Source organism: Pipistrellus hanaki, assembly GCF_964339955.1.
Source record: "Pipistrellus hanaki genome assembly, chromosome: 5".
Classification (NCBI taxonomy): Eukaryota; Metazoa; Chordata; class Mammalia; order Chiroptera; family Vespertilionidae; genus Pipistrellus; species Pipistrellus hanaki.
Window position 1 is genome coordinate 81,826,205 of NC_140507.1, and position 22,304 is coordinate 81,848,508.

Genomic DNA, 22,304 nt, shown 5'->3' on the forward strand with positions numbered 1-22,304 from the left:
CTCCTTACCCCGCAGAGGTTAGCAGGAGCCTTCTCTGCGCCCAGTCCCCCTGGTTTCCATTATTCAGAGGAAAAACCCAACTCCTGTGACTCCCCACCTGCCCTCTTGCCTCCTCTCCACCTGGCTCCATCACAGCCACACTGGGCTCCTCCCTGGTCCTCCAGTACCTCAGACACACTTCTGCCCAGGGCCTTTGCACTGGCTGTTCCCTCCGCCCAGAATGTTGTTCCCTTAGGTTAGTGGTCGGCAAACTGCAGCTCTCTGGCCCTTTGAGTGTGGCTTTTCCACAAAATACCATGGCCTGGGCGAGTCTATTTTGAAGAAGTGGCGTTAGAAGTTTAAGCTTAATTTTGGCTCTCAAAAGGAATTTCAATCGTACTGTTGATGTTTGGCTCTGCGGACTGAGTTTGCTGACCACTGATAGGCAATGGCAGGCATCTCCTCTAACTTCAGGCGTCACCTACAAATGACACTTGCTCAGTGTACCTCCCTGACCCCCCTCCCAATCAGTCTTCTCCTTGGCACTTGGCACCATCTGTCCTGCTGTACCTCCTACTATTTTTGAATGTGATATGGATTGGGGAGGGGGGGGGGGCGGTGTTCCATCCATCCCATTGGGTGACTAATTCCACAGCCAACCTGGCAGGCAGAGAGGCTCAGAGGTCCTGGCTGGCTGGATATGCCCCCACAGGTCCAACTCGGCCTGTGGAGTAGCCTGGGTCTTCCCCACCGCCCAGCACTATCCGGTGTCCACCAGTAATGGGAGAGGGCTCTGCCCACCAGCCCAGCCCTGCCTCTAGTTTCATTCTGGCAGGGCCCAGAGAGGAGGCCACCAACAGTGGGTGCAGGGCCGAAATGGAAAGTAGCTCTTGGTGCTGGCAATTGGAAACCAGGGCTCCCGGGCACCAGGGGCCTGGTAAGGGGCTGGTGCTGCTTCCCTGCCCCATCTGAGAGGCAGGCTCCTCTCCCCCCACTGATGCCCCTGCCTGGGAGGCCTTCCTGCACCTCTCCCTGCTTAGCCCACACAGGCAGGGAGAGGCTAGGGGCCAGCTCTGCTGAAGGGGGCCCTTGATGTGTCCTGTCCTGGCAACCAGGATTGAGTTTGGGGAGCCATCTAGGGCAGATGAGGCCAGGCATGGGAACCCAAGAAACGCTGCCCAGCTCCTGGAGCCCAGTATGGCCTCAGGGCCTTTGCATGGGCTGTTCCTGCTGCTCAAGATGCTTGTCCCCCAGAACCAGCCTGGCAGCAACTTCTAGTTTGAGTGAACATAGCCTGATGGTAACCTCATCCCAGAGGCCACCTACCCACCCCTCCCTGTTGTCCTGCTTCCTCTTACCTCGAAGGGCAAACACTATGCCTTTCTCTCTGCACCCTGTGCTCCAGCAGAGCCCTAATCACAGCAGGTCCAAACCTGGCCGCTGACTCCAAGGAGCAGGGGCTGGGAGGCTGGTGTTCTTCCATGAGGACTCAGTACACTCCTCCCCTGCTTAGCCACGCTGAGGCTTGAGCACTTCCAGCCCCCTCACCACCCACAGACCACCTGGAGGTCCTGGGTTTGAATCCTATTGCTCCCCTTGATGGCTGTGACCCCTCTGTGCCTGTGTCCCTGGATGCCAGCGGGGCTGGAGGGACACAGCTGTGTCTTCAGCTGAGCAGCATGGGGCAGCTGTTTTGAGGAGCAAAGGAGTCCCTTCGGCTGCTGTTCATAGACCCCGGTCTCCAGGACCCTATGCCCAGGCGCCTCCTGTCCCAGCTTTGGTTCCCAAACGCCCCTCTCAAAGCGGCCAGTGCACACGTGGTTCCGGTGGGGAGAGCCGGGTGGAGACGTTTATTGACAGAAGAGGGTTGGGCTTCCAGCGTCTGCCTCTGACAGCCACAGTGAGGGAGACGGGGTGAAGGCGGGTGCCCAGCGGGAGGGCAGCACGGCTGGGCCTCACCTTCCCACTGAGGAAACGCATTGGGGCGGCCTCAGGCGCTGGGAGTATACTGCAGTATTAGCCGGTCAAAGTCATTTTCCTGCAACATGAAATGGGGGCAAAAGAGAAAGGAAACACGTGTGAGTCAAAACCCGAGTTCCAGGCCCTTCCTGTGGGCTGGGGGCTGGGGCTCACCTTGGCCTGGTACTCCTTGATAAAGGGGTGGAACCTGTGTGCGTCCTTTAGCTGGGACAGGTAGCGGTTTGTCACCTGTGGGGAAGGTGAGATGAGGTTAACTGGACACAGGCTCTGACCTGCAGGGCAGGGTGGGGTGGGGAAGGGCCACTCAGCAGACTCCCTGCCAGGAGCCCGGATCTCCCACATGTCCTCCTGTGCCCCACCTGGAACAGTGTCCAGGCTTGGACATGGATGAGGGATTACCAGTGTTCACGGGAGTGGGCTACACGGGGACCTGAGGCCCTGGCAGAGGGTCAGGGGGAACGGAGTTGGGAAGGAAGATGAGTTTGAGGAACGCAGAGGCCTGGGGACTGAAACACAGGCCCCAGCAGAACCTCTGCTAGGCCCAGCCCTGACTGTATGGGGCTGGGGCATTTGTTGGGCTCTGTCTCCCCGAGACCAGGAGTCTGGGTCCATTTCTACGGTGACTGGAAGGGTCAACCTAGCTGTCCGGCATCACCCGAGCTGAGGCTGACCAAGAACCCTTCTATTAGGGCCAGGAAGTGACTGCCTCGGATCCCTGGCTGGGCCCGGCCAGTTGGGCCAGTCACCTAAGTGAGCATCCTCCTGCTCTACCCTGACAAGGGGAGGGTCACTCCCGAGCCCCTTTTCCACCCTGTTGCCCACCCCCTACCCTGAGGTAGACACAGGTCAGGGTCCAGCCCTAGTGCCCTTTCTAAGTCTCGGCCCTTGTTCATAGGACCGAGGGAGCAGATGACCTGTGGCCCTGGCCAGGGTGAGGGCCCAGGGAGAGCAGCTGCAACTACAATCCCCCAGGGCCCCATTAGCAATGACAACTGGTAGCAATGGTGCCTGCCCACGGGAGTAGTTTTTTGCCCATACCCCAGGCCAACCCTGAAGTCCAGACCTTGAGGCTCTGACCTTGCTCTGGAGCGGAGGCCACACCACACCCCCACCTTCCCCAGGCTGGCTTCACGGGGGCCAGACAACCCTCCTGCACCTGCTGGGGCGGGGGACCTACCTCAGGGGGCTTGCCCAGGTGCTGAGACAGGACGATGAGGTTGATCAGCGTCTCCGGGTGGCCGCTATCCTAACACGGGGACACCGGCAAGCAGGGTCAGCATCTCTAGGCCCCGAACTCGACCTGCTCACCCCCATCTCGGGCTGGATGAGGCCCTCCCCCACCGTCCTGGGGTGGGGATGTGACCTGCACAAGGCCACACCTTCAGGGGTGGGACAGGCTCAAGGCTCCAAGACCTTGCGTGCTCCCCGCACTGGCCAGTCGGCAAGGTGGTGACTCCGAGCCCTCCCACCTGCTCTCCCTCTTGAACTTGGTGCCTCATCAGATCAAGCTCGGACAGTGCCCCTTGCTGGGACCATTTGGAAGGGGCCTGTTTACTGCACGGATCTCAAAGCCCAGAGTAACAAAGCCCGGCCAGAGGCAGCCTCAGTGCTGCCACAGCCAGCTTCCCTCCTGCCGGAGGGTGGGTCTGCCTGCCGTCTCAGACCCCACCTGTTCCCTGGAGGTCTCGGCAGGAAGCGGCTGGGAGATTTCCAGAGCCTCCAGGAGGGTGACATCACCCCACTGGCCATGCTGGGCTCTAAGGCACAAGGAACTCTGGGAACGGGTTAGCCAATGCCTCCGCCAGGAACCTCAGCCAGAGCCCCTGGAGGCCATAAGGCACGGATGTGGGGGAGCCCTGCCGGGCACGTGGGGCAGAGATGCACCACCCAGGGTGCGTGGCCACCCGTGCTGCCCTTCTTTGCGGAGGCCCGGCTTCTCGGGGGGGCGGGGGTGTGGGAGGCAACCAATCGACGGGTAAGGTCTCTCACATCGTTGTTTCTCTCTCTGTCTCTCCCTGTCCCTTCCACTCTAAAAAATAAAAAAATAAAATAAGAAAATAAAAGCAATGGAAAAATATCCTTGGATGAGCATTAACAATAACAAAAAACAAAACAAAAACGATGTTTCCTAAAAATGGAAGCAGCTTTGATATCTCTTCTGGTTATAAAAATATAGTGAAAGATCTCAGGTGTCAGGGGCGAGAAGAGACGTGTGGTCCCCCCAGATGAATACTCTTGGATCCTCTTCTTGGCAAGGTCCAGGCCCACCTCCTGTCTGTAGCCCACTCTCCCCTCCCTCATAGGGAATAGTGGGTGTCTCTTCCAAATACAGACCAAGATGAGGCGTCACACTGAGACCCCCACACCAGGCAGCCAAGGTCACAGCAAGGAAGGGCTGGGGCATGGCTGTCTGCTCAGCTCAGGCCAACTCAGACCCCAGCTGACAAGGCCCTCCCGTTTCCCAGAGAAGCTTGAATCAGGATCTTTGTTTATAACCATGAGTTTTAGCTGATTCAGAAATGAAATCCCCATGTGGCCCATGTCGCCTGCCATCCTCTCCAGGAGCCCTGGGTATGGGCTGGGCCTGCCCTACCTTGTCCAGTGCCTCCTGCAGCACGCCCTCAGCAGCCTCCCAGCGGCCCTGGGCCATGTGGCAGGCCGCCTGCCCGTTGAGCAGCAGCAGAGTGGGCAAGCACTTGTCGGCCATCTCCTGGAAGATGTAGTAGGCATCCTGCAGCTTCTCACCACCCTGTGGGGACAGTTGTGACATCACTGCTTTGTCAGCCTGCTGCCTGGCCCTCCACCAGCCCCGCCCTCCGAGCAGAGCAACTCCGGCACTCTGCGATGGCTGTTCTGGCATGGCCAGCCCATGGCAGTCATTCCTGAACGCTGGCCTGTGCAGAGACCCCACAGCCTGGCAGCAAGAAGCCCTCATACTTGGCTCCCCCAGCCCTCAGTTTACAGACGTGAAGCCGAAGCTTCCACAGGGAGTTAGCCCATGGCATCCAGGCCGAGCTCAAGTGGACACCACTGGGTCGCATGGTGTGAAGGGTGGCCTCTTCTCTGTACCCAGCGGCCTGCTCCTGCCCACCAGGTTCTGAGTTCTGCCCTCTTGCTAAAGGTGCAGGGCCAGCACAGCCTAGTGTAGCTCAGCAGTTGAGTGTTGACCCAGGAACCAAGAGCTCACTGGTTCGATTCCAGGTCAGGGCATATGCCCAGGTTGAGAGCTCAATCCCCAGTGGTGAGCGTGCAGGGGGCAGCCAATCAATGATTCTCTTTCATCATTGATGTTCCTATCTCTCCCTCTCCCTTCCTCTCTGAAATCAATAAAAAAAAAGAAAAATATATATATATATATATATGTGTGTGTGTGTATGTGTATATATATATATATATATATATGTTTACGTATATGTATATGTATATGTGTATGTACATGTATATAAAGGTGCAGGGCCAATTTGCAAGGGAACCTGAGACCAAGGTGTGCTTTCAAAAACAGGTAAGGCTACCGGAGAGTGCTGTCAGAGGGTCATCCAATACACTGAACACACACTAGAAGCCTGCGTGGTGCGGCCTCACCCGAGGGCAGTGCGGACACAGTGAGGAGCACGTTTTACAAGGCTCAAACTGTAACTCGGGGAACAGCACAAAGAAGCTACTCAGGGAACAGCAGCCAAGGGCCAGAAACCAGCAAAGGGGCTGTTGCCAGGAGACCAGAGATGGGGTGCCCAGGCATGTGAGGAGGGGGCTGGGCACGGAGGAAGGTGCCAGGGGACACTGGCAAGCGCCCAGAACGAGGAGCCCCGAGAGCAGGCGGAGCAGTTTCCAGGCACAGGACCAGACCTTAGAGGGGGCACATCCCTGGAGAGGCGTGTGGACAGATGTGCCCAAGTCTGGTTGAAGCCCTAATTTGTTCACTCTGACTCTGGCCAAGCCACTTGGCTGCGAGAAGCCCAGAATGGGGTTGAGAATGAGCCTCAGTAAAGCGGGAAACATGCCAGGGGGGTTCCTCTGGGTAATGGGACCCTGGCACCAAATAAGCATCAGTCCAGTGTACCCCTGGAACCCCGTGTCTGTACTCCCCCATGGGAGCAGCAGCTCTGGATTCAGGGCCACCTCCGGGCGCTCGAATGCTCCAGCACCCTGCCTCCAAGTCCCCTACACGGCCAGGGGCTCACCACGGCTAGGTTGACCCAGGCAGTGGCCAGCTGGGTGAGGGTGGCATCCTCATCTTGGTCCTGCATCTTCTTTAGCTCCTTCCTGGGGGCAGAGAGGTGGGAGGCAGCAAAGTGATATGGCCGGTGCCCCCCAACACACCCGTGTTCCTTGGTCACGGGGTGCACACACATGGTGGCTCATGGTCTCTGGCCCAGCCACCCTCCCCCCACCTTCGGCTTAGACATGCCAGCTCCACTACACTCAAAAAGCCCACCCCAACACCTACATCACAGAGGGAAACTGAGGCATGGGCATCGCCACCCCACAATCCTGCAGGGAAAGCAGGTGAGGATGGTGTGTCATCCAGTGGACTGGGATGAAATAACTGGAGAAACAATTTCAAGGTGGGTTCGGGGACAGTCCCCATTCTGAGTGCCCCCTTGAGGGCAGAGGACCAGTCTCTGGAGAACATGGGGGCCTGACGTGGACTTGTCATTGTCAGACAACCTGATGCCCAGGCCCCAGCCCAGCAGCCCCAGGCGGGGACAGGCAGAGAGGCTTACCGGGCGAGGTCCACGCGGTCCAGCTTCAGCAGGATCTGCACCGTCATGGCCATGCTATGGGACAGGGCAGATGGTCAGTGGACACCCTCCCCACTCCACTCTCATCAGGGCTCATTCCACGTGGGTGCCATCTTCCAGGACATTCCTATGAGTGCTCAGGCCACCGGCCCTGCCTTGCAGAGAGGACACTGAGGCTGGTCACCAGTCCGGCAGAGCTGGATTAGACCTGGGCACCCCTCCCTGGGCCAAGCCCCACTCCACCTCCCAGGGCCCCGGCTCCCACATCTCACACTGACCGTGCTGGGGCTGGGAGCTTCTGTGCGGCCCCAAGGGTACAGGCTCCAGGCCCACGGGCAGTCTGTCCAGGCTGGGCACCATACCCGTGCCACACACCTCCCTTCCCAAATTCAGTTACAATTCCTGAACCCAATTCCTCCCTTTTGGCCCTAGACAGTTGTGACTGTCCACTACTTATGTGGCCACTCATTCTCAAGGTTTCCACCAGAACACAACCTAGCAGCCCTCATAGAGCCCGAGAAACACTTACAGGTTTGTCTGCACCACACCTGTCTTTAAGCCGGTGCAAACCCTTTCTGGAGTGAGCTGGGATGTAAACAGATATGTGACTAACTTCGGGAAGGCAGGCACCAAAGAGCTCACGGGAGAGGGCAGCTACAGCCTCGGGCCAGAGCTCTGGACACCGCACCCTGGATGTGGCGTAGGCCAAGAGCGGCCTCCTGGAGGGGGGGCTGGAGCTGACCACGCAGTGCCCCAGCCCAGGAGTGGCCCAAACAAGGGTCTGTCTCAGGGGAGGGCTGGGGGCCCAGGGAGTTTGTGGAAGGCCAGGGCCAGAACACAAAGGGGTGTGTATGCAGAAACCACGGGCAAAGACAAAGGTGCTTTCTGCTCTGCTGTCAGAACAGTGTTTCAGCAGTGGCCCAGCCGCGCAGAAAGGACAGAGAACGGGAACTGCAGCCCCCAACTCACCGTCCCCATGACAACAGACAGAGAGGACCCGAGCGGCCCGGGGGCCGGGGCACTCACCACTCCAGGCTGTCCCCCTGGTGCAGGGCCCGCAGGGCAGCGTCCGGGTTCTGGTCGTGGAAGTAGATGGAGGCGGCCATCAGCAGGAAGGTGGTGTTGGTCACGTCCACACTCCTGCTCATCTCTCGGTCCAGCTCGGCGACCACTGTGTCCCTGTTAGGACACGGTGCTCAGGGCCCGGGCGGCAGGACGCAGCTCCCTGCGGCACGAGCAGACGTACCCAGGGGTGCACAGCAGCGGAGGGACCGAACAGGACCAGCTGTCTGTCTAGCACCACTGCGTGCCAGCCTCACCACCTTCCCACGAGGCACTTCTCACCGTCACAGACAGGGAAACCGGGCCTCGTGGGGGAGATGTGGTGCAGGAGGGGCCATGCCCACTAGGCAGCACGGATGATGAGCCAGGCCTAGAATCCCCGGGCCCTCAGAGCTACCAGGCTGCCGTGGCCCTGGCACAGAGGGACAGGCTGACTCGGCAGGGGTGCCTGTGCAGGGACATGAGGCTGCACAAGTGAATTTCACACCAGTGATGTCGCTGCCTTCCCGAGGAGTCCCGTGTCCCGGCCGAGCGGGCAAGCCACTCCTGACAGGTGGGCGCCAGGCTACGCTGGGCCAGGGGCTGGCAGCCCACCTGGAACCGAGGCTGGACGAAGGATCAGCTAAACACCCCACAGCCCCAGGGGGCATGAGCCTGCTTCACTGGAAAACGGAGCTAAGACCCGTGTTTTAAAGGGGGCTGTGGGCTGCTAGAGTTGACAAGAGAAAGGAAGTGTGGGTCCAGCCCGCATCACCACTGCTATTTAGGGCCCAGTCTCTTCAATGCATGTGCCATACAGGTGCTGGGGGGCTATTGGCCACGTGTTTGAGGGCCTCTAGAAGGCAGGGACATGCCTGTCACTGTCCACACCCACCAACGGGGTGCTGAAGGACAAAGGACTTCACAGGAGCCTATTCCCGGTCCTGCATGGCGGGATCGTGTACAAAGGCCACCTGGGATTAGTGTGAGGAGCCCCTGCAGCCATCTCTGGAAGCTTCCTGCGGGTTCCTGGCACACAGGTGTGGACACGCTGCCGCTGTTGTCGCTGTGACATCAGCGTGGCACGCTGTTCCTCTCACACTCTGCAGTTAGCCTCGTGGGCTCTGGTGCTGTCGCACCACCTGCTTGCCGGCTGTCCGCAGGGGCAGCAGTGTGTGCTGAAGGGACGGCGGCACCAGGTGCCACTGTCCCCCTGAGCTCCCCATGCCCTTTTCTGATGGTGGCAGCAGTCTCGCTCCCTGAAGGCCCAGGGTCACCTCCCTTCCACATGAGGACGGGCTCGGCACCCCGGCTCGGGAAGCACAGGTGGGAGAAGCGATGGCCTCAGGAGGCTGCTTGTCTCAGTATCCTGAGGCTGTTGGCACAAAGCACCGTGAACTGGGGAATCAGAACAGGAAGTTACTCTCTCAGAGGTCTGGAGACCAGAGGTCTGAGACCACGGTGTGGGCAGGGCTGGCTCCTTCTGGAGGCTCTGAGTCAGGTTCAGGTCTCTCCAGGTGCTGGCGGCCGCAGCAGCTGTTGGTATATCCCCTTCACCCCAATCTCTGCGTCTGCCTTCTCCTCTGTGTCTGCCTTCTCCTCGGTCACCTCTTCTTCTGTCTCTTTGAGAACATCAGTCACTGGATTTAGGGCCCATCCTATATCCAGGATGATCTCAAGACCCTAACTACTTACATCTGCAAAGACCCCATTTCCAGGAAGTCACATTCCGTTTCTGGGCGCCAGGTATGGGAAACCGAAGCACAGGAAGGTGAGGGGGCAGGGAGGGAGGACTGCCCCCACACCCCAGTCCTCACCTCTGGCTTTCGCTGGCCAGGTACTCCGCAAACATGCGCACAGCCTGGAGCTCCGGGGCTGAGGAAGGCTTGATTTCATCCAGGACCACGCCATACTTCCTCTGCGGTGAGACAAGCAGGCTGTCAGGAACACAGGGAGCTTCTCAGGGCCCAGCCTCACCCTAACGAAGCTCCAATGCCTAGAACTTACACCCACCGCCCCCAGGACTCCTCATCCTGCCAGGCGCCCCACCCCCACTTCCCACTGTTCCTTCCTCTCCCATCCAGGGATGTGGAGGCACAGCCTCTGCTCACCTGTGCCAGGTACGCTCTGTACAGGAAGACATCCCTTTCCACGTCTCTATCCGGACTCGACGGCTGTGGAAACAGAGGCAGGTCAGGACCCACCGGGCCAGGTGCCTGGCAGGCCCTCAGAGGCCAGGAGCAGACAAGGTGGAGTCCAGGCTCTGGTTTACACTTCCTGTGCCCCTGGCCAGCAGGAGAGCAGCCTCCACTGAGGGCACACAGCATGGTGGGCACCTGATCTTGTCCCATCCTGACGTCACCCCAGGAAGGAGGCTCAACTGTCAGCACTCATCCAGGTAAGGACCTGGGCACAGAAGTGCCGTAACTGCTCTAGCCACAAGTCAAGGGGACAGGTGGTGCTGGAGAACAATGGGACCTGGGTGGAGATGTGTGACGAGGACTTTACTTTCTGTGACAAATATTTCCATGTAGCTTGCTCCTGTCCTGCTCTTGTTTTAAAACTTTAATTTAAACATGACGCATAGAAGAGACAAAGGTTTGCCTCACGCAAAAGACCTTTCCGGGAGAGCTGAGCTCTGCGGCCCCAGCACAAGGACATCTGTGACTAGCAGGGCCAGGTGAGACCTCGGGGAGCTTCCTGCACTTGGTGACAAGGTCCACAGACTGCACCGCCTCAGCCTGACCACTAGAGAGAGCCAAGGAGCAGAAGTGAGGTGCCCTCATGACCTCACACAGCATCCACTGTGGGACTGAGGAAGGTCCCGGGAGGCTGGAGGCAGGTGAGGGACCCTCTATTAGGAGAACAGCTTTTGGACCCCAGGGTGCTGGCCAACTTCCCAGAGGCCCTGTGATGCCTAGAGGACAGGTGGACAGAGGGTGTGGGGGCACTGGCATAGGCTACCTGAGGGGCTGGGAGAGAAAAGTGAGGTGGGAAGAGGGCCCAGCCACCTCGGTGGCCTCCCAGCAAGCACAGAGAGATGGCCTATAGAGCTGCACAGCACGGGGTCTGGGGTTCCACAGGTGGGGGTAACCGGGACTGCCCTCCCCCAGGTGAGAACCAGATCCTTGTCGCCATGCCACCTTCTCCCCAGCCTGAGGGGTGGGGTGAGGTTGGTGAGTGAGTGTCCTCCTCTCAGGCCACGGGAGACCACAAACAGGAAGCCTGGCTCCTGGTCCAGCCTGACTCAGGCCAACTTCACTGCAGGGTCCCAGGAGCTTTCTCTGAGGGTGGAGACCAGGCTGGGATCTGGCCATGACTGGGCACATCTGCTAAATAAGTGACTTCCAAATGACCCTCAGAGGTGGATACTGGTGTGGACAACCCATATGGGGGCCCCCACACCACTTTCAGTAGAAAAACAGACATGTTGTCCTGGCTGGTGTGGCGAAATGGTTAGAGCAAAGTCCATGGCATCAAAGGGTCTTGGATCCCATTCCTGGACAAGGGCACGCACCTAGGTTTTGAGTTGTCATTCCCCCAACCCCGTCCCGTCAGGGCATGTGCGGCAGGCAACCAGTTGGTATGTCTCTCTCCCCTTCTCCCTCTCCCTTCCACTCTCTGAAATGCAATGGGGAAAATATCCTCACGTGAGGCTAACAAAATTAAATTTAAAAAACAACAGACACGCTGGCTCTTGGTGTCTTTGAAGGAAGGAAACTCTTAGCCTGCTCATCTGTAAAATGGGCACCACCATCACCAACCCTGCAGGACTGCCAAGGTCTTACCAAAAGCCACATGTGGACACTTGGGACCTTCTCAATCAGTCGGAAAGAGAAGAGCTTCTGAGAGGCGTAAGAACAAGGACAGCCCGGCTGGTGTTGCTCAGTGGTTAAGCACAGGCCCATGAACCAAGAGGTCACCAGTTCGATTCCAGGTCACGTCACATGCCCTGTTTCAGGCTAGATCCCCAGTAGGGGGTGTGCAAGAGGCAGCTGATTGATGATGTTTATCTCTCTATTCCTCTCCCTTAGCTCTCTAAAAATCAATAAAAACATAAAATTTAAAAAAAATATTTACAGACCAGGGGCACCAGGTGAGTTGAACGCTCTGTGGGTCTGTGGGTCCCCAGTTCCGACAGCTCATGCGAATTACCTGGGAACTCAGAAGGCCCATGCCTGTCAATGCTGTCTGACACCAGGTGGTCCTATCTGCCCCAGGTAGTGGTGAGGTGCAGTGAAGCCTAAGAGCAGGAGGCACTGTCTGGGGAGGCCCTTGATGGAGTGGGGGTGGGGAAAGGTGTTTGCACTAGATGTCAGCTCCTCTGCGGCTTTCTTCTATTTTGTCCCCAATGCCTTGGCGTGCCTGCCATCTTGTGGGCACTTGAAAAGTGTCCAACAGCCGAAACCGGTTTGGCTCAGTGGTAGAGCATCCGTCTGTGGACTGAAAGGTCCCAGGTTCAATTCCGGTCACGGGCATGTACATTGGTTGCGGGCAAATCCCCGGTAGGGGGTAAGAGGCAGCTGGTCGATGTTTCTCTCTCATCGACGTATCTATCTAGCTCTCTATCTCTCTCCCTTCCTCTCTGTAAAAAATCAATAAAATATATATTTTTTTTAAAAAAGTGTCCAACAAACAGGGGCATGATGGTGACACAGGGCTAGGGCATACCAGTGTTCCACCCGGAACCACCTCAGGTCCTGCCCCTCGGAGGTTGCTGGGGAGACTGTACCAAACTACCACAAACTGGGGGCTTAAAACAAGAGACACGCATTCTCTCACAGTTCTGGAGGCCAGAAGTCCAAGATCAGGGTGTCAGCAGGGCCACACCCCTTCCTAGGGGAGAATTACTGCTTGCTTTATACAGCTTCTGGTGGTGCCGGGCATTCCTTGGTTTATGGCTGTATCACCCAGCCTCTGCCTCCATCTTCTCTGCCTCAAATCTCTCTGCCTTCCTCTTCGAAGGGCACCAATTACACAATTTAGGGCCTTCCTAAACCCCAGCTGATCTCAGCTAGAGACCCGCCATTGAGCCACATAAGTCACACTAACAGGCTCTGGGTTGGACATACTTTTCGGGGTAGCATTCAATGCAACACTGGCTGCCTAAGAGGCTCAGACGCTCCAATGGACCAGAACCTCTGACATCAGATGGCTCGGCAGGGACAGCGCTCTCATTCTCTGGATGCCTCGGAACTATGTCTTGGCAATGTCTACGGCTCAGAAGCTGAGCTGCGTGTGCCTCCAGCGAGAGGGATCACTGTACGTTTTCTTTGTTTTCAGTCACTGTACATACAGCAGATCACACTGGTTCCTTCAGCAGCCATGTAGAGTTTGCATATCAGGATGTGAGAAGACTCAAATAACTCATCGCTATGACGTAAGCAGCAACGGACACATGGCAGAAGCCAAAAGGTGAACATGAGTGCAATGCTGAACTTCATAGTGACCCTACTGAGAGAGGTGTCAGGAGGGGAAACGGAAGCTCAGCCCTAGCTGCAGAGACAACATGAAAGAACTGGGATCTGAGCCGAGGTCCATCTCAATCTTCTCACGGCCTAGCCCACCCTAGCCAGGAGGCACGTACGGTCCTGATGGTGGCCAAATAAGGCTGCCCAGAGGGACTTCGAAGATATGATTAAAATAGAAAGAGTATGCTAGTTACCTGGGAGGGCCCAGTCTAATCACGGAAGCCCCAGAAGCAGAGACTAGGCAGAGGAATGCAGCAGAAGGGGAAATCCAGACTTTCCCCATGGCAGGTTCTAAGAAGGGAATTGGGGACCGGGTGGAGTATACACAGGCAGGTTGAAGACTGGAGAAAAGTTTCTGGGAGCTAAGAGTGACCCCTGGTGGCGAGCCCACAATCTGAAAGAGTTTGAGAGCAGATTCTTCCCTAGAACCTCCGGAAAAGACAAAGCCTGGATGACACCTTGAAAGAAGCATGGTGAGTGCCATACTGGACTTCTGACCTAAGGAACGGCGAAGAGATTCATAAATTGATGTTGTTTTGTGCTCTTTGTTGTAAATTGTCAAGGCAGCAACAGAAAATTAACACAATGGTGCAAATGTTATCTCAACAAACCCTAACAGCGTCCCGAAGTCCCCATTGCGCAGGTTCAGTGCCGAAGATGAGAGGCATGGAAAGCAAGCCTTCTCTGCTTCAGAGTCCAAATTCCTCCCAATCCTCTGGCTGCCTCGGTGACGACGTCTGCCACTCCCTTCTTTGGTGCTCTGATAGCATCCTAATCAGTTTGGAATAAATCCAAAACCCTGCTGCCTCCCACCCTGCCCACACCATTCTCCATCCTCTCCCTCGACATGTGCCCCCCCAGCCTTCCCACTTCTGCTACACTGGCCTCTTATGCCTTGATTACCCTGAGCTCACACCTGCCACAGCACCTCTGCAATAACTTCCGGGGTCAGAAGTTTCTCAAAGTTCAGCCTCAGGTTCAAATGACAATGAGAAAGGGAAGGCCTGATTGGACCACTCCCACCTGAAGCAGCCACCCCTTCCCCAATTTCGGACTGAGGACTTTTTATCCCCCCTTGCCCACACATAGTGCTCAAGTTACACTATTCCCTCCTTTGTTTACTGTCTTTGGAATACGAGGCTGTGAACACAGGCAAAGACCCTGCCATATTCCCCACTCTTAAAAAAAACAACTCTCCAATGGTTCACTCAAAGCAACAGAAGGTCCATGTCCCTCTCTGAAAGGTCCTGCTACCAGCCCTTGCTGTCTCCTGCCGTCAGCTCCTTGCTGGCTGGGTTCTGCCTGAGGATTTATTTTCTAGCTCTCAAACAGCCAAGCTCATTCCCTCGTTCTCCATCACACCACCTCCTAACTTGCTTACTAATTTGTTTACTGTTTCCCTTGCCAGGCTAACAGTTTTGTCTATTTTGTCACTCTTTTAAGCTCAGCACAAACACACATTGCCTGACCCACTGAGATGCTCACTAAGGAATGAATGAATGAGGGAGACTGGGGAGAAATAACCGGGCTAGTGGGGCAGGGTAATGTTGGGGAAGTAAATTCTCTTTTGAGAGTGAGTTTTCTCATCTGTAAAATGAGAGAAACAGTCCCTACATCATGGGGAATGAGGGTATGGCGGCCAGTGTGGGCGCCCAACAAAAGAAAATCACTGCCATTATTATTATAGCGGCATAAACCCCTAACTCAAACGCCTTCCAGGACGCAGAGCGGGCGCTCTGAGAAGTAAAATCTGTTATTGCTTCGGGTTCTGTCATGGGAGGATCACTCCTCACCGCCTCTGAAGAGACGCCTGGGCGATAAACGCCGCCAGAAGTTTTTAAAAACAGAGCGCGACCCGCGGCCAGCCGGAAGCGCCTCCCCCTCGGTCCCCGGCCCCGGAGCGGCCGCACCTTCACCCGCTGCGCCTCGTTGATGCACTGCTGGTAGCTGCCAATGTAGAAGGCGTTCTTCACGTCGAACAGCTCGTCCACTTCTCCGGAGCCGGCGGAAGCCGAGCCGGGAGCCGGGGGCGCCATGTCGCTCAGGTGTCACCCACTCCTCTTCCGGAGGGACACGTCTACAGGAAGCCGGGCATCACCGCGGGGCACGCTGGGAAATGTAGTTCACTCCTTCCAGCCAATGAGAGATTCCTAAACCAGAGTAAAGGGGCGAGTGATGCAAGTGCGTTTTTCAGGGCATTTTGGGAATTGTAGTTTGATTTAATCCTGCTAGCCAATGGGACTCAGGAAAACCTGGTAAGGATATGGAATGGGAATGGCAGAGAGAGTTTAAGAGGGTGGAACTACGCAGGAGTCGGAACCAATCAATGGGAAATTTCATACGTCATTGGCACGCGCCGGAAGCGCGGCTCACGAGAGTCCAGCTCAGGCAGCGAGGATGGCCGGGTTCGGTGAGCTCGGTCTGTCTTCATGGCTCGTGGAACAGTGTCGGCAGCTGGGTTTGAAGCAGCCCACACCCGTGCAGCTCGGCTGCATCCCCGCCATCCTGGAAGGTGAGTTGTGGCCGGGCCTCTTCCCTAGGAGGCGTCTCCACTCCTGCTGCCGCCTCCTTTCCCTTTGCCCATGCTGGTCCGGAGAGGCGAGGGCAGCCTCGGGCGCTTCGGGGAGCCTGGTTCCGGAGGCAGACACGGTAGTGTTGTTAACGACTCACTGTGAGTCCGCGCACAAGTGATGTAACCCTGAAACCACTGTAGTCTCAGAACTCGGAGGTTTTTGTGAATTGCTAACCGACAGTACTGGGAAAATGGACTAGAACTTGCACTACTGTCTTCATTTTACAAATGGAAACCGAGGCTGTCAAGTTTACTGGTAGATCCAGGACTCTGATTCCGTGACTGCACTTCTCCCCACTCTTCTGGCCCAAGCCAGTTTTTGCCATCGCAGAGATGCCCACAGGAAGCTTAGGCTGTGGCAAGTTGGATTAAATACTAGTAAACAAAGGTGAAAGAGTCAATAGGGAGGGTAAGATGTGGATTGGAGGAGGGCATTCCAAGTTCCCCTGGCTCAGGTGATGGTGGTGGTGGGGAGGGTTGTCAAAATGAGGTACTAGTTAGAAGCATCTTGGGTCATGGATCTGGGTTCCAGTCCATCTGCTGTGTCCCTGGGCAAATCTCTATGAGTGTCAGTTCCCCCTTCTGTTAAATGTGAATGATAATGGTCTCTCCTTCCTAGAATTTGTCAGTATGTCCGGAATGGAAAGGGCCAGTACCGGTAACTGTTCAATGGAACACCTGTCTACACCTAAACTGTTGCTTTGCCCTCTGCCCAGGTCGGGACTGCCTGGGCTGTGCTAAGACAGGCAGCGGCAAGACGGCAGCATTTGTCTTGCCCATCTTGCAGAAGCTCTCGGAGGATCCCTATGGCATCTTCTGCCTTGTCCTGACACCCACCAGGTGAGGCCCCCCCACCCTCATAGGCCTCCTGGGTGAGTTAACCAGTTTGCGTTCTCTCAGATGAGCGACTTTCTTTGCCATGCTCACCCTGTGTGCAAAGTGGGGACAGAAATCATGTCCCCCTCTTAAGAGTGCTGCAGAATTAAAGGAGACATTGTGTGAATAAAGCTTGGTACAGAGCTTGAGTCAGGGCAAGCACTGGCCAGGAGGGAACTGTCAGCGGCCGTGTGGCTTAAGAATAGGCACATCTCCTGTTCTTGGTCATAAAGATGTGGTGGTTGACATGGTAAGTTTTGTAATGACAGGAGAGGTAGGCACTGCATGCTATGAGAGTGTGGCCTGGGGGTGGGAGGGGTCAGGAAGGCTTCAGTCAGGGGTGCCTGAAAAGATGAGAGGGGTCTCTCAAAGGGACAAGTGTGGGGAGAAGTTATCTAGGCAGAGTGAACTGCTAGTACATTCATGCAGAGCTGAGGGGCAGAGAACAGGAAGGGCATTGGGGGCTGGCCCAATTACAGCCAGCTTGAGGAGGGCCCTGAATGCCAGGATAGAATTGATTCTTAGGGAGAAGGCAAGAGGCCAGACGTGGGCTGAGGAAAGGCCTGGTTGGAGCCAGGGCCAAGGGCAGAGAGGAGGGCACTTGGACACTGGCTACCCCCAGGGGAGGAGGGTTTCAGGCTTTGTGACTGGTGTCAAGGCCATTGCTGAGAACATGGGAGGGGGAGAGGCTAGGAGGGGCCCTGGGCTGTTCTGGGGCCCAGTCTGGTAAGGGGGAAGGGTCCACACAGGCCTCCAACACTAGGGGTGTGTGTGTGTGTGTGTGTGTGTGTGTGTGTGTGTGTGAACAGAGGAGAGCAGGTCAGGAAACCCTGGGTGGAGCTGGGAATGGGAGGCAGGTACAGAACCGCTGTGTGACCCAGCCCGCTCCTTCACACCCACAGGGAGCTGGCCTACCAGATCGCAGAGCAGTTCCGGGTCCTGGGGAAGCCGCTGGGCCTGAAAGACTGCATCATCGTTGGCGGCATGGGTACGGGGGCCCCAGGGCGGCTTTGGGTGTGGGACCCCTGCGGTCTTGGGCCACCTGCCCAGCCCCACCTCTTGCCCTCCACCTGCAGACATGGTGGCCCAGGCCCTGGAGCTCTCCCGGAAACCACACGTGGTCATCGCCACGCCAGGGCGCCTGGCTGACCACCTCCGCAGCTCCAACACGTTCAGCATCAAGAAAATCCGCTTCCTGGTGAGTTGGCCTGGGCACTGAGTCATCCATTTGGAAAACGTGTCCCACAGGCCATCCAGCAGAATGTTAGGAACTTACAGGATAGCTCAGAGACCCACGAGAGGTAGACCCAGTGAGGGTGGTTGGGAAGTGACATTGGAGCTGAGACAGGTGAGGGAGCAGGGCCTCCAAGACCTCAAGGGAGAGTGCTCCCAGGCTCACGGTCCGAGCTGGGAAGCAGGAACATGGGGGAGGCTGGCCAGCCTTGGACAGCACGCTCACCCAGACCCACCAGCACTGCCCACTGCTGCTGGCGTTGCAGGTGATGGACGAGGCGGACCGGCTGCTGGAGCAGGGCTGCACTGACTTCACCGTGGACCTGGAAGCCATCCTGGCAGCTGTGCCCGCCCGCAGGCAGACCCTGCTCTTCAGTGCCACCCTGACTGACACACTTAAGGAGCTGCAGGGCCTGGCCACCAACCAGCCCTTCTTCTGGGAGGCTCAAGCCCCGTGAGTCCACAGCCACACTCTGGGGTTTGGGAGGGAGTGGGGAGGCCGAGGTGGTGGTGTGGTTACACCCAATGGAGATTATTGCCCATAGGTGGGCAGGGCATTGGCCGAATTCAAAGGAAGGGGAAACTGAGGCCTATCCCTTCCCAGGGTGCGCACGGTAGAACAGCTGGACCAGCGCTACCTGCTGGTGCCTGAGAAGGTCAAGGACGCCTACTTGGTCCACCTGATCCAGAAGTTCCAGGATGAGCACGAAGACTGGTCCATCATCATCTTCACCAACACATGCAAGTGAGCTCGGTGGCCCGCTTCCCGCAGGCCCGAGGTCACAGGGGGAGCCACAGCCAGTCTCCGCACTCCGGGGCCTCTGCTCAGACCGGAGGTTTTGGGAGATTTGCTCAAAGAGGCTCAGAGAGAACAAGCCACTCACCAGGGTCACCTCTTCTGAAGGTGGAGCCAGGAATGAGGGCCGGGGGGGTCCTCAGATCTGCCCTTAACCTGAAAGGCCAGGCTGTCCCCATCCTCGGAGCAGCCTATTCACTAGGTCTGAGGTCCCTGAGGCCCAGCGCAGCAGCACCCACACCCGGGGCTGTGCTCCCCGCAGGCCCAGGGGCCTTTGGACTCTTCTGAAGCAGGTGAAGGGATTGTCAAGACGCTGTAGACTGTTCTGACAGGAGCCAGTAGGTGGGCAGTCCATTCCACATTGACGGGACCCCAAAGGACTTACTGGCTACCTGAAAAGTCTGGGTGTGGCTGGCTTAGCTAGGAGAGGAGTCAGCAGAGGATGTCAGCGGGCAAGACACCCTGCACCTTGCTTGTCCTTGCCTCTCTGTGCAGGGGCACCTGGGGTCCGAGGCGGGGGTGGGGGTGGGGACGGGGGCAGAGTGCTTTCCCAGGACCCCAGTTTTGTAGGGGCTGAAAGTGCATTCTTCCCACCAGGACCTGCCAGGTCCTGTGCATGATGCTACGCAAGTTCAACTTCCCCACGGTGGCTCTGCATTCTATGATGAAACAGGTGAGGCGGCCCCTTCTGCCCTCCTTGCCCGAGACTCTCGCAGCCTCCGGGCCTTTGCCAGGCTCTTCCCTCTGCCTGGAGCACTCTTCCTGCACCCCCTGTGCCCTGTCTGGCTTTTTTCCAGTCCTCCCCTCCCTGACTGTGAGCCCTGTGAGGGCAGGGCCATCCTGGCCTCAGCCCTGGCCTAGGCCTCCTACAATAAGTGCTCATTGACTAAGATGGTATCTGACCCCATCCCCATTCCCCCCCTTCTCCCCGATCCGGCTCAGAAAGAACGCTTTGCTGCCCTGGCCAAGTTTAAGTCCAGCATCTATCGGATCCTGATCGCAACAGATGTGGCCTCCCGGTGAGCAGCCCAGAATACTCCTTCCTGTGCTGGCCCAGGGACACCCCCAGAGGGCCAGAGGGGAGGCTGGGCTCGGGCAAGGATTGGGCAACCCATTTCACTGCTAAGTGACCCTGGGTCAGTCCCAGCCTGGGTTTTACCGTGTGGACAGAGGTGCTGATCGGCCTCTGCCTCTAGGGGCCTGGACATTCCCACAGTGCAGGTGGTCATCAACCACAATACCCCCGGGCTCCCGAAGATCTACATCCACCGAGTCGGCCGGACAGCCCGTGCAGGTGAGTGGACAGGGTGGGATGGCCTCTGGGGAGCCATCCCTCCAGATTGCCCACCGTGAGGAGCCAGAGTCATGTGCTAGTGGGGCATGGGAGGGGGAAGGGGGGGAGCGGGGATACAGCCCCAAATGAAAGCTATTGGGGAACTGTCCTTTTAAAAGTAAAGGTGGGGTACTTTGGCTTTTTCATGGGGGTACATCTGTCTTCTGGGGACACAGCATATACTGCCCCAGACCTCATCAGTCCCTGTTGGCTCACTTCAGTCCTCTTAAGCTCTCAGGGCTGCCAGTTGGGACCTTGCAGTGAGTGGGTGCGTGCGCCCTGGTGGATGTGATGCTGCCTGTGGGATTTGGTGTCCAAGTCTAACCCCTCACTGTGGCCCTAGCCAGTGACCAAGGAGGCATCCATCTCTCTGATCCCCAGCCCTAACAGGGAGAGGCTCTGCCTTTGTGAGATTTTCTCATGCCTGGTGGAGCCCCTTCTCTCCTGCCCTGTGGCCTCAGGCAGGTCACATCAGCTTTCGGGACTTACTGCTTTGCCCAGTGACGGGTAACGAGAACAGGATGTCTGTCTGAGGCTGCTCCAAGGATCATGGGCCTTGTCAGCTGTCAGTGCTGGTCCCGAACTGATCACTGTCCCAGAAACGGAACGGAGAAGCTGGCATGCAGGAATCCGGGCCGAGGCCTGTCCCGGCTCATTGCTGACATAACAGCCTGGGCTCCCTGGCGGCCATGCCAAAAAGGGAATCAGCCCCATCACGTGCCTCCAGCGAGGGCCAAGCCCGCAAGAGAGCCACCTCTCCCTGGTGTCCTGCAGCTCTCTTGGGACAGATCACCTCTACACAGGTCTTGCTGGGGGCCAAGCCCTGATACCCCAGGCTTCCTTCACCTGCCCCCACCTACCCACCAAGTTCTGTTCCTCTCAAGAGGAGCCCTGACCTGTCTCTTGACCCTTCATCCTGGCCCCTGGCACACAGCAGGTGACTGTGGTATGTCCTTACAGGGCGGCAGGGACAGGCCATTACACTGGTGACACAGTATGACATACACCTGGTTCATGCCATCGAGGAGCAAATCAGTGAGTAAGGGGCAGGAGTGGGATGCCCACCTACCTTCTCACTCAAGCAAACTTAGACTTCACTTTCCTTCCTATACAACCCCCAAAGGAGTTTCTTTCACCCAGTTATTGAAAGAGAAGCTCCCCATAATGGCCATCTGGTGGGCAGGGACTTTGAGGCATGTCTAATCACCAGTGACTGTCCTCAAATTCAGAAACAACATGACTTTAAAGAATACGGTCCAAAAAAAGTACCTTCCCCCCAATCCAGTTCTTTGCGTTGGTAACCACACAGATGCACAAAAGAGCAGTCTGTATCTTAGGTCTGAAGTCCCAGATCTTGCCCACCTGACTTGTATCTGTTAAAACCCCCAGACACCTTGCATGCCCCACCCCCCACTCACACTGGGAACTCACTATTGGCTGAAATCCCTCTCCCTGTCATGTCTCTCCCCCCTCCCCCCCCATGTCCCCACAGAGAAGAAGCTGGAGGAGTTCGCGGTGGAGGAGGCTGAGGTGCTGCAGATTCTCACACAGGTTAACGTGGTGCGGCGAGAATGTGAGATTGTGAGTGTCCAAGAGCTGATCCTTGGGGCCCAGGGTGCTCCCTTCAAGATGGGAACTCTCCCCCATGACAGCCTCTCCCTCTCCCCCCCAACCCCAGAAACTTGAGGCAGCCAACTTTGATGAAAAGAAGGAAATTAACAAGCGGAAGCAGCTGATCCTGGAGGGAAAGGTGAGGGCTGAGCCAGCAGGTGGGAGGCAAGGTTCCTGAGGTCGGGCATAACCAGCTCAGCCACCTCCCTGTCCTCCCCGAGCCAGGACCCTGACCTGGAGGCCAAGCGCAAGGCTGAGCTGGCCAAGATCAAGCGGAAGAACCGGCGCTTCAAGGAGCAGGTGGAGCAGGCGTTGCAGCGGCAGAAGGCCGGGGGGGCTGGCCACAGGGGCCGTCTACCCAGGGCTCGGCCGAAGACTCCTTCATCAAACTGAGGGGTGGAGCGTTGGAGGGCAGATTCCCTCGCCCAGGCTGCCCAGCCCCCCTCGGTGGAGCCCATGGACACCCACATTGTGCAGGACGTGGCTGCTCTACCCTGTGGCCCCAGCTGGCCCCTTCTCGGAGCTGTAAAGGGAAGAACACTGGCCATGTGGTTGGCCCATCTCCATAAACAGTGGCTCCAGCCAGGGCCACTGGAGGGGTGCCGTGGACCCAGAAGTGAAGCTGTGTCATTGCGGGAGATAATAAACGGGTCTTTTGCCTTACCGTCTG

At 57.3% G+C, this 22,304-nt stretch overlaps 2 protein-coding genes and 1 long non-coding RNA gene across 3 annotated transcripts; 2 read left to right on the top strand and 1 right to left on the bottom strand.

Annotated features, from left to right (window-relative positions):
* Nucleotides 1-1,800: 1,800 nt before the first annotated feature.
* COPE (COPI coat complex subunit epsilon) lies at nucleotides 1,801-15,314 on the bottom strand. Its single transcript, XM_084884727.1, has 10 exons — nucleotides 15,124-15,314; nucleotides 9,854-9,916; nucleotides 9,560-9,660; nucleotides 7,728-7,880; nucleotides 6,684-6,737; nucleotides 6,141-6,222; nucleotides 4,553-4,708; nucleotides 3,137-3,205; nucleotides 2,113-2,187; nucleotides 1,801-2,017 (listed from the first exon to the last, which is right to left on the bottom strand). Exons 1-10 carry the CDS (start codon nucleotides 15,247-15,249, stop codon nucleotides 1,970-1,972), a joined length of 927 nt encoding a protein of 308 aa, XP_084740853.1. The 5' UTR covers nucleotides 15,250-15,314; the 3' UTR covers nucleotides 1,801-1,969.
* On the top strand, nucleotides 3,214-4,078 carry LOC311623053. The gene is made up of 2 exons (XR_014795093.1): nucleotides 3,214-3,599; nucleotides 3,666-4,078. It is a non-coding gene; the product is annotated as an uncharacterized lncRNA (long non-coding RNA).
* A 249-nt stretch (nucleotides 15,315-15,563) lies between the features above and the next one.
* On the top strand, nucleotides 15,564-22,297 carry DDX49 (DEAD-box helicase 49). The gene is made up of 13 exons (XM_084884698.1): nucleotides 15,564-15,725; nucleotides 16,502-16,625; nucleotides 17,564-17,649; nucleotides 17,738-17,859; nucleotides 18,161-18,348; nucleotides 18,499-18,639; nucleotides 19,288-19,363; nucleotides 19,633-19,709; nucleotides 19,887-19,984; nucleotides 20,984-21,058; nucleotides 21,516-21,604; nucleotides 21,702-21,773; nucleotides 21,860-22,297. Exons 1-13 carry the CDS (start codon nucleotides 15,611-15,613, stop codon nucleotides 22,025-22,027), a joined length of 1,431 nt encoding a protein of 476 aa, XP_084740824.1. The 5' UTR covers nucleotides 15,564-15,610; the 3' UTR covers nucleotides 22,028-22,297.
* The last annotated feature ends 7 nt before the right edge of the window (nucleotides 22,298-22,304 follow it).